This window comes from Hippocampus bargibanti, linkage group LG06 (assembly GCF_051943395.1).
Source record: "Hippocampus bargibanti isolate YZ-2025 linkage group LG06, ASM5194339v1, whole genome shotgun sequence".
Taxonomy (NCBI): domain Eukaryota; kingdom Metazoa; phylum Chordata; class Actinopteri; order Syngnathiformes; family Syngnathidae; genus Hippocampus; species Hippocampus bargibanti.
The window spans coordinates 7,461,209-7,472,220 of NC_142739.1; the positions used below are offsets into that span (position 1 = coordinate 7,461,209).

At 44.6% G+C, this 11,012-nt stretch overlaps 1 protein-coding gene across 3 annotated transcripts in view; it reads right to left on the minus strand.

The window, feature by feature from the left end:
- The window catches only part of prelid3a (PRELI domain containing 3A), an 8,609-nt gene extending 1,700 nt beyond the window's left edge, over window positions 1–6,909 (minus strand). For 2 of the 3 annotated variants that reach the window (XR_016115223.1, XR_016115222.1), the window contains exons 1-3: window positions 5,571–6,909; window positions 3,939–4,107; window positions 3,761–3,850 (exon numbers count right to left, since the gene is read on the minus strand). Coding sequence is in view for 1 of the 3 variants with exons in the window: in XM_088998058.1 (XP_088854184.1) it covers window positions 1,935–1,936; window positions 3,761–3,850; window positions 3,939–4,107; window positions 5,571–5,602 (293 nt within the window). In the remaining 2 variants the exon portion in view is untranslated. Of the gene's footprint in view, window positions 1–1,934; window positions 1,937–3,760; window positions 3,851–3,938; window positions 4,108–5,570 lie in introns of all 3 variants that reach the window. The other variant, XM_088998058.1, reaches the window with a different exon arrangement.
- Window positions 6,910–11,012: the final 4,103 nt, after the last annotated feature.

Consider the following 11,012-nt stretch of genomic DNA (forward strand, 5'->3'; position numbering starts at 1 on the left):
AATGGTGGACTTAGCATGTCGGTACTGGGCCGCTAAATCAGACAAACGCACACCTCGTTCGTGTTTCTCAATGATCTCCTTCTTCTCCTCGACTGTAATTTTGTTTTGTGTCTTCTCCGGCTAAGCATGAGCCTATGGTGGGGTCTTTTTCGGGCCCATAACAGCAAAAGTATCCGTAAAAAAATTGTTGCAGATGATCGCCGTGTGCATTCAGAGAAAGGGGGTGTGGAAAGGTAGGCCGGCTGGGGCGCTATTCGGTCGTGTGCTTTGGTGTTCTTCCGCCGAAGATTACTCCACCGGCCATGTGTATTCCGAAAAGTAGTGCTTATGCCAAGGTTTAATTTTCATAAATTTAACGCTCGTAGACCGAAAATATCGTCAGGCAAGGTGTTCGTAAACCGAGGCCTCACTGTATTTCCTCTTGGATGGATAGATGTCATGCCCCAATTACTTGGCAGGTGCAATGTTCATTTGAAGAAACAAGATATGCATCTCAAAATCCAGCTTTTGCACAGCACAGGACACGACAGGGCAGAATTCTTCATGATCAGGATTGTTCGCCCTTCGGTTAGCCATCCTGGGTGAGTCCCATCCATCAGCAACTGGTTCATTTGTGCTGCTAGGCGCTCGTGGAGAGCTGTGAGTTCAAACATACCAAACTGTGCACAGACTGGATTGATTACAAGAAAGCATATGACTCGATGCCACACACATGGATCACTGAATGCTTGGAGTTGTATAAGGTCAACAGGACCCTAAGAACCTTCGTTGCAAACGCGATGAGGATGTGGAAAACCACACTTGAAGCCAATGGCAAGCCACTAATGCAAGTGTCCATCAAATGAGGCATGTACCAAGGTGATGCACTCTCCCCACTGCTGTTCTGCATAGGACTGAACCCCCTCAGCCAGATAATCGTCAAGACAGGCTATGGATACCGCCTCAGAAATGGAGCTACAATCAGTCACCTCCTCTACATGGATGACATAAAGCTGTATGCTAAGAGCAAAAGGGACATAGACTCCCTGATCCACACAACCAGGATCTACAGCAGTGACATCGGGATGTCATTCGGGCTGGAGAAATGTAATTGGATGGTGACTAAGAGTGGCAAGGTAGTCCACACTGAAGAAGTCTGACTCCTTGAAGGAACAATAGCAGACATTGAAAACAGCTACAAGTACCACGGTATACCACAGGCCAATGGCAACCTTGAACTCGCAACAAGGAAAGCGACTACGACCAAATACCTCCAGCGGGTGAGGCAAGTCCTGAGAAGCCAGCTCAATGGCAAGAACAAGACCCGGGCAATAAACAGCTATGCCCTGCCAGTGATCAGATACCCTGCAGGAATAATAAGGTGGCCAAAGGAAGAGATTCAGACCACGGAGGTTAAGACCCGAAAACTCCTCACCATGCATGGAGGGTTCCATCCCATCCCAAGTCCAGCACCCTGAGACTGTATACAAGCCGTAAGGAAGGAGGCCGGGGACTAGTGAGTGTGACAGCCACTGTCCAGGATATAACATCCATGCTCCATGAATACATCAAAGAGAAGGCTCCAACGGATGATGTACTCAGAGAATGTCAATGGGGAAACAGAGGATGAGGTGCTGGAAGAGAGACAATCATGGGAGGAAAAGCCCCTACAAGGGATGTACCACCGAACCATAACAGAAGTGGCTGATCTCAAGAAGTCCTATTAGTGGCTAGAGAGGGCTGGCCTAAAGGACAGCACAGAGGCACTCATCCTGGCTGCCCTGAACACCAGAGCCATAGAGGCAGGGATATACCACACCAAGCAAGACTCAAGGTGTAGGTTGTGCAAAGAGGCACCTGATACAATCCAACACATAACTGCAGGGTGTAAAATGCTGGCAGGGAAAGCCTACATGGAGCGGCATAACCAGGTGGCGTGCATAGTCTACCGAAACATCTGTGTGGAGTATGGACTGGAAACCCCAAGGTCAAAATGGGAAACATTCAAACATTCAAATTCTCTACTACCTCCAAAGGTAGTAGAGAATGACCGAGCAAAGATCCTGTGGGACTTCCAGATACAGACTGACAAGATGGTAATGGCCAACCAACCAGATATCGTGGTCATAGATAAAGGGCAAAGGAAAGCCATTGCCGTGGATATAGCGGTCCCGAGTGATGGCAACAACAGAAAGAAGGAACATGAGAAAATTGAGAAATACCAAGGGCTCAGAGAAGACCTGGAGAGAGCCTCAAAGGTAAAAGTGACAGTCGTGCCTGTGGTGGTCGGAGCACTCGGGGCAGTGACCCCCAAACTCAACGAGTGGTTGCAACAGATCCCGGGAACAACATCGGATATCTCGGTCCAGAAAAGTGCAGTGCTGGCAACAGCACGAATACTGCGCAGAACCCTCAAGCTTCCTGGAGGGCCTGAGCTAAAAATGGGGGACAGACACCACGCATGAGGGGTGAGATGAGGATTTTTTATATACAGTAAAGTGTAGTTATATCGATATCGGATATATCGATAGTCCCGGTTATATCGATACTTTTTCTATGCACGCACGGAGAAAATTACAAGCAAACAGGGTCGGATATATCGATAGTCCCGGTTATATCTATATTTTTTCGGACTCCCTTGTATATCGATATAACGAGACTTTACTGTATATATATATATATATATATATATATATATAATACAAATCCTTCTTTTCGCCATCGTACACAACGTCACTTGACTAGTTCGCGCTATCTACCAATATCTCACGCGCCATTACCACCAGCTAACTGTCAAGTTTTACTACGGCTTGTGAAAACCGATGGGGAAAGCATGGCAAGAGTGAAACTCGATTTACCGCTAATTCGATAGTGTCATTATATAGCGCAAAATTCGGTTGTACCATCGAGTCATCTGCCGCAAACACGTTTTAATGTTTATGTAGCAAAACACACATTTTTACACTATGAGGAGCTCAAGTAAAGTATATGATCGTCGTGCTTGTGCCAGCTCTGAGATTCTAATGGAGTACCCCCTCACACACACGCCAACTGAGAATCCGCGGAAAGTGGGCGGTTGGAACACTCCTCATACCCCCTCATCCCCTGAATTATTCTCAACGGATTTGCACTTTTCTCGTCATTTTGGTCTGAAAAAGTTGGAAATCCGACAATCGGCGGAAAATTATCATCCTCGATGTTGTGTACAGTATTGTCTATGTTTCTGTTCAATATATGTAGCAGCACAGAAGGGCTGTCCTTCGAGGCAAGTTTCTCCGATGGGAGACCAAATAAAGTCAAATCAATTCAATTCAATAGAATGCTCCGCCTATTAAATGGCAGAAAGGCCAATTGAATAGAATATTCACCATTAGCATCCGAAAACTGCCGTTCACCAAAACAGTCGTGTATATTGGATATTGGATATTGGATATGCCTTTATTAGTCTCACAGTGGAGAAATTTACATTTCTGATAGATGATTTTTTTTGTCAATAAATCAAAGTTAATTAAGTTAAGATTGTTAAGATAAGATTGAATGGCTGTGTCTTATGTTTTGTGTTGTATTATTTTATTATGATTTCAAAATACCGCCACGAGAGTGGCTGCCTTTACAGCAGCTCCTCTATTTTTTGTTCTATTTCTTTATAACTTTATGGCATCCATTAAATAGTTCAACTAAGAAAACAAATCATTCTGGTAGCCTTGGTTAGTAAAATAGTGCAAGCATAACAGGAAAAGGAAGTTCTCTCGGCACTTTTCAACAATGCCAATCATCTTACATTTGTCGAGCTCAGCTCCATCTTTTTCTTCTCAGGGTCGACTATGCAGTGCTCTTTCACATATGTTTGTAGGTGGTTGGTCCCCAGTATCTACAAAAACAAGAAAATAATTAAAATAAGCATATGTCTCAGAGTAGCTATAGCGTGAACAGCGCATCGTGACAGCGTGACCACTGACCGCTCGTACGATCGCCGGAAGGCCCCATTCCGTGCTTAGGAGTCGGTGGCTGTGCAGGCGCTCTTCTGCATCCAGGCGGCGGTCCAGCACATCCACACCCAGCACGTGCGGATTCATGGGATTAGGGTACTTCCTCATTGCAGCCTTGATCACCGTCTCCCACGGGTAACTTCACACAAGCAGGTACAACATGGAAACAAACACACCTTTCTTCTAATCTGCTTTAAATGTGGACTACCTAAACTTCATTTGAGGGAATGAGTTGGCAGGGCCAGGGAGGTATTCATTTGACAATATGTTTACCATTGAGATTGTACTTTGATGGGATGTTTGTACTTTTTAATATGATAGTCAATTCACTGCATTATTAAAGGACAACCGACGTCTCCGGACAAGTTGTTTCCATAATTTGTAAAATGGCTTCAAATGACTTCTACGAGCGTATTTTACAAAGATTCCACCGCATATAGCTATATTTTACGTTTTAAGACTTGTGCTGAATATTCCGGAAGTCTTGTTTTTGAGTTGGTGACGAGTCCGTACGTGACGTCACTGAAGGAACGCCCCTGACCGAAAAAAAGGACACATTGTAGCAGTCCTTCCATCACGTCACTGCTAGGTTGGTCTGGAAACCTTGTGTTGCACCAGAAAGAGCCAAAAGAGGGCGTCCAAGCTCCATGTAGAGAATTTATCAGCCTGTGGAAAAGGGCTGATTCATTCCTCACAGGAGCTCGGTGGCCATTTTCTGTCTCTTTTTGGGTGAGACATTTCCCCCCAATGTTGCCTCAAAATGGCACGGAATAAATTCTTTAATCGATTGCAAACATGCATGCTTTCCACTTCAGAACTATTTGGACCATATTCATAACTGGATGTGTAACAAGAAAGCATATTCTCTGAATCTGAAGCCATTGTTTTGATTCTCCAGCAATGCAAAACGTCTTGGCGTGACGTCACGAACTAGACTTTCTGAAAATGCCCAATTCGCAGCTCAATTTTTTGCAGATTTTGGACACTTTAAGTCATTTTTATTGGTGTTTTGCATTTGAATAAAAATATCATACTGTGTGTTTTGGGTATTTTAGATGCTATAAAACGTTTTTCTGATGTCAATTAGGAAAGAAAAAAAGTGACGTCGGTTGTCCTTTAAGGGACAATATTAGAAACATTTCTCAGTGTGTTGCATTGCACTTTGCATTGCACTTTTCAGACCACAAAAGACAACCATTTGGTATAACAGGTGAGCTCACTGTTAAATAAATATTCAAAGTCACATTCACATTCATGGGCAATTCAGACATACAGATGATCACTGACACTCACAACTTTGAACAATTTGGAGTCCCCGGATGACCAAACATGCATGTTTTTGAAAATTGCTCAAGAAAGTCGAGTACCTGACGCAAACCTACACAGGCTTGAAAAGACTATTGCAAATCTTATGCCTGGGTCCTGAGTCGCGAATCAAACGTAAACCACTCTTTTTTATGTTCATGGGATGTCTGAAACGCAGACGCCACATTTAGGTACATGGTTAAAAAAGGCCAAAAAAAATGACGTTTTCCGCAATTAGTTAGCTTACGCCCACTTACGCATCAGTGAACGGTTTCACGAGGAATTCAAAAACAGTACCTGAAAGCATGCTCTGTGCTCCAAATCTTCATGTTTTGTTTTGTTCTTAACAAACGTGACCTTGCTTCTTAAGAATACCCTCCTGTCGGAGTTCAGCAGCCCATATCACGCGACGGGTATGATGAGCAAGTATGGGCCCTAACACCACTCCCATCAGTTCAGTGCACCCAAGTGCTCGTTTTCTTCCAAGCATCAACAGTTCCTCAAAAGATACGATCACGAGAGGGAAGTTGCAACAATTCTATATGTGATGAAATGAGGTGAAAAAACGAGGAGAAAAGCCGGCCGAGCGTTCTGGCCATCAAACGTAAAGTTAGCCTGAGCCAAATGCTCAAGTCACGTTAGGATTTTTGAAATAAAATGTGCCGGCCCCAAAAATGTTTTGCCATTACACCCATCCGATAATAATGCTGCATGATGTCATACATGTTACAGCAATTGAACCGGTGTCAATGCTTTCGACATCCCAGTTGTGAGGTGATGTGACGGTGTATGTGTAAAATACTTGCAGTTTATTTTTGATAATTAAATAATTGTGTTAGGGTGGCCTGGTCGTCGAGTGGTTAGCACACCGGCTTCACAGTGCAGAGGTCGCCGGTTCGTGTCCCGGTCCGGCCTCCCTGTGTGGAGTTTGCATGTTCTCCCCGGACCCGCGTGGGTTTTCTCCGGGTCCTCCGGTTTCCTCCCACACTCCAAAAACATGCATGGCAGGCAGATTGACCACTCCAAATTGTCCCTCGGTGTGAGTGTGAGAGTGACTGTTGTATGTCTTTGTGTGCCCTGCGATTGACTGGCAACCAATTCAGGGTGTCCTCCGCCTTGTGCCCGAAGACAGCTGAGATAGGCTCCAGCAACCCCGCGACCCTAATGAGGAATAAGGGGTACGGAAAATGAGATGAGATGAGAAATAATTGTGTTATTTGTTTAACTGAAATAACAATTAAAAAAACAAAGACATTGATTGTAAAAAAAACAATACGGTACATACTGATTTGTAAAGGACTTTCACAACTCTATAGGCATATCCAATCCAACAACTGAAGTTGTCGCAAAGCGCTGGACAAACCAGTTACCATAAGTAAAATAAACAAGCACATTACATTTGTTTTAATTTCAACAATGTTTTTAATCACTTCTTCTTCTTCTTTTCCCCTCAGGGGTCGCCACAGCGAATCATTGTCCTCCATATAAACCGGTTTTGTGCATCCTCTTCTCTCACACCAGCTACCTTCATGTCCTCGTTGACCACATCCATAAACCTCCTCTTCGGTCTTCCTCTCGGTCTCCTGCCTGGCAGTTCAAGGCTCAGCATTCTTCTCCCGATATAGTCACTGTCTCTCCTCCGGACATGTCCAAACCATCTGAGTCTGGCCTCTCTGACTTTCTCTCCAAAGCCTCTAATATCAGTTGTTCCTCTAATGTACTCATTCGTGATCCTATCCAACCTGGTCACTCCCAAAGAAAACCTCAACATCTTCAGCTCTGCTACCTCCAGCTCTGCTTCCTGTCTTTTCTTCAGTGGCACTGTCTCCAGTCCAAACATCATAGCTGGTCTCACCACTGTTTTTTACACTTTCCTTTCATCCTAGCTGAAACCCTTCTACACACATCACACCTGACATTTTTCTCCAGCCGCTCCAGCCTGCCTGGACACGCTTCTTCACCTCTTTTCCACACTCTCCATTGCTCTGGACAGTTGACCACAAGTACTTAAAATCCTCCACCTTCTTTATCTCTTCCCCCTGTAGCATCACTCTTGCACTTGGATCCCTCTCATTCACATACATATATTCCGTCTTGCTGCGACGGATCTTCATTCCTCTCCTTTCCAGGGCATATCTCCACATCTCTAGTTTCTCCGACACCTGTTCCCTGTTCTCGCTACAGATCACAATGTCATCTGCAAACATCATGGTCCAAGGAGATTCTTGTCTAACATCGTCTGTCAGCCATCACCATAGCAAATAAGAAGGGGCTCAGAGCTGACCCCTGGTGGAGTCCCACCTCCACCTTGAATTCCTCAGTCACACCGACAGCACACCTCACAACTGTCTTACAGTCATGATACATGTCTTGCACCGCTCTGACATACTTTTCCGTCACTCCAGACTTCCTCATGCAATGCCACAGCTCTTCTCTGGGCACCCTGTCGTACGCTTTCTCCATCTCTACAAAGACACAATGCAATTCCTTCTGACATTCTCTGTACTTCTCTATCAGCGTTCTTGAAGCAAACACTGCATCTGTCGTACTCTTTTTTTTGGCATGAAGCCATACCGCTGCTCACAAATGTTCACTTCTTCTCTTAGTCTAGCTTCAACTACGCTTTCCCAGAGTTTCATTGTATGGCTCATCAACTTTATTCCTCTGTAGTTAGTACAACTCTGCACATCTCCTTTGTTCTTAAAAATGGGCACTTCGTCTCCATTCTTCAGGCATCTGTTCACCATCTAAGATCTTGTTGAATAACCCAGTCAGGAACACCACCGCCACAGCTCCAAGACACTTCCATACCTCGATTGGTAAATCATCAGGCCCGAGTGCCTTTCCCCCCTTCATCCTCTTCAGCGCCCTCCTCACTTCATCCTTGCTAATGTCTTGGTCCACAACAGTCACGTCTTCTACACTTTGTTCCTTCTCATTTTCCTCATTAATCAATTCTTCAAAGTACTCTTTCCAACTTGCCATCACACTACTGGCACCTGTTAATACATTGCCATCTCTATCCTTAATCATCTGAACCTGCTGCAGGTCCTTACCATCTTTGTCTCTCTGTCTCACCAGCCTGTAAAGATCAGTCTCACCTTCCTTGCTGTCCAGCCGAGCATACAAGTCATGATAGGCCTCTCTTTTGGCGTTTGCCACCTTTACTTTAACCGTGCGCTGCATCTCCTTGTACTGCTGTCTACTCTTGTCCGTCCTCTCAGTGTCCCACTTCTTCCTTGCTAACCTCTTTCTCTGTATACACTCCTGCACCTCTCCATTCCACCACCAAGTCTCCTGATCTACCTTTCTTCCACTCGATACACCAAGTACTTTCCGACCTGTGTCTCTGATTCTGTTCGCTGTAGTTTGCCAGTCATCTGGAAGGACCTCTTGCCCACCCAGTGCTTGTCTTACCTCCTTCCGAAATGTCATGCAACGCTTCCATTTTCAACTTCCACCATTTTGTCCTCACTTCAGCCTTTAGGTTCTTCATCTTCATCACTGCCAGCGTCATCCTACACACCACCAACCTATGCTGTCTGGCTACTCTCTCACCAACCACTACTTTGCATCACTAATTTCCTTTAGATGGCGCAGTTGACACAAAATGTAGTCTACCTGTGTACTTCTGCCTCCAGTCTTGTAGGTCACCCTATGTTCCTGTCTCTTCTGAAAGAAAGTATTCACAATAGCCATTTCCATTCTCTTAGCAAAGTCAACCACCATCTGTCCTTCAGCATTCCTCATCTGGGTCCAAACCTGCCCATCACCTCCTCATCATCTTTGTTTCCTGCCCCAACATGTCCATTGAAGTCTCCACCAATTATGTAACCGGCCTCAGGCCTAGGGGATACCTGGGTCGGTCCAAAGGCGTCACAGGCAGGTAGCACTGTGAACGACGAGGAAAGACGACACAAGACAACCGTGTTAATCAGCTTTACACAACGGCATTCATGACCATTTACTCATCAAAACATCAATTCAGCAATTTCAATATCAAAATACATTCATGTGTAGATCTATACATTCAACATCTATACATTGTATATATCCTCCACATTCGCACATGCTTATGCACGTCTGCCCGCTCGTGTGTGTTGTACTGGGAACTACAATTGACATCCCAAAATCCAAATTCATCAAAGCCACAAAATATTCATCAAAGCCACAAAACAAGGTTTCATTTATAGCATCGCCCAATAAGTCCCCAATTACGTTAACATCTTGAGAATGTCTAACACTTATTATTTTGAATACCTGTGAACGACGAGGAAAGACGACACGAGACAACCGTGTTAATCAGCTTAACACAACGGCATTTATGACAACTGCGCATGCGTGAGCTGAGCCTACATCGCCTTCTTCTGTTCCATTCACAGGCGCGTAGCGCCCTCTCCTGACTTGGTAGTCTAATCGACTAACATACAATAACAGAGGTCGTTTCCAATCCCCTACACTTACAACCCTCTCACTTCTTGGGGTGTTCTGTATGACTTCATCAAAGTCCAACCAAAATGTCTCCTTCTCCGCCAGCTCACATCCTACTTGTGGGGCATACCCACAAACAACATTGAACATCACGCCTTCAACTTCTAGCTTTAGACTCATCATTCTATCTGATACTCTTTTTCTACTTTTAAGACATTCCTAACAAACTCCTCTTTTAAGATAACCCCAACTCCATTTCTCTTTCTGTCTTCACCATAATAGAACAACTTAATCCCTTACCCTAAGCTTCCAGCCTTGCTCCCTTTCCACCTGATCTCCTGGACACACAGTATGTCTACCTTCCTTCTCTGCATCATGTCAACCAGCTCTCTACCTTTACCTGTCATTGTTCCTACATTCAAAGTTCCTACTCTTAGTTCTATACTCTTGGCGTTCCATTTCTCTTTTTTCCTCCGGGCACACCTCCCTCCTCTCCTTCGACCAACAGTAGTCCATTTTCCACTGGCACCCTGAAGGTGACCAGTACCAATGGTGGCCGTTGTTAACCCGGGACTCGACCGTTCCGGTATGGGATTCAGAGGTTTGATTCGCATATTTGTCTTGGCAATATATATATATATATATATATATATATATATATATATATATATATATATATATATATATATATATATATATATATATATATATATATATATATACAGTAAAGTCTCGTTATATCGATATTCAAGCGAGGGACTGGAGAAAGGTATCTGTTGCTGGTGTATCAGTGGTCTGTGCGCTCGTCGTAGATTCACTGCACTGGGTCTGGTAAGGAACTCTGTCCCCACTAACATAAGTGGCCTCAGCTTGAACCTGCTCATTCCCCTCTGTACAACCTACACCACTCTGGATTACACTACACAACTGTTACACGGTTGGGAAGCCTCTACCTCTACCAACACACTCATTCAAAGGTGTGCTACTTGTTACTTGTAAGGAGCTCATTCTTAGACTTAACACATGAAAACACGTACATGAAAAAAAAACACACTAATTGCAAAACAGCAGGTCAGACAATTAACACTCTTCCTTCCCAGACCCAGTGCAGTGCATCTACGACGAGCGCACAGACAACTGATACACCAGCAACAGATCCCTTTCTCCAGTCTGTCACAGTTATGTAGTGCTATGCAGGGTGATGTAGTTTGTACAGAGGGTAATGGGCAGGTGCGAGCTGAGGCCACTTATGTTAGTGGGGACAGAGTTCCTTCCCAGACCCAGTACAGTGCATCTCCGACGAGCGCA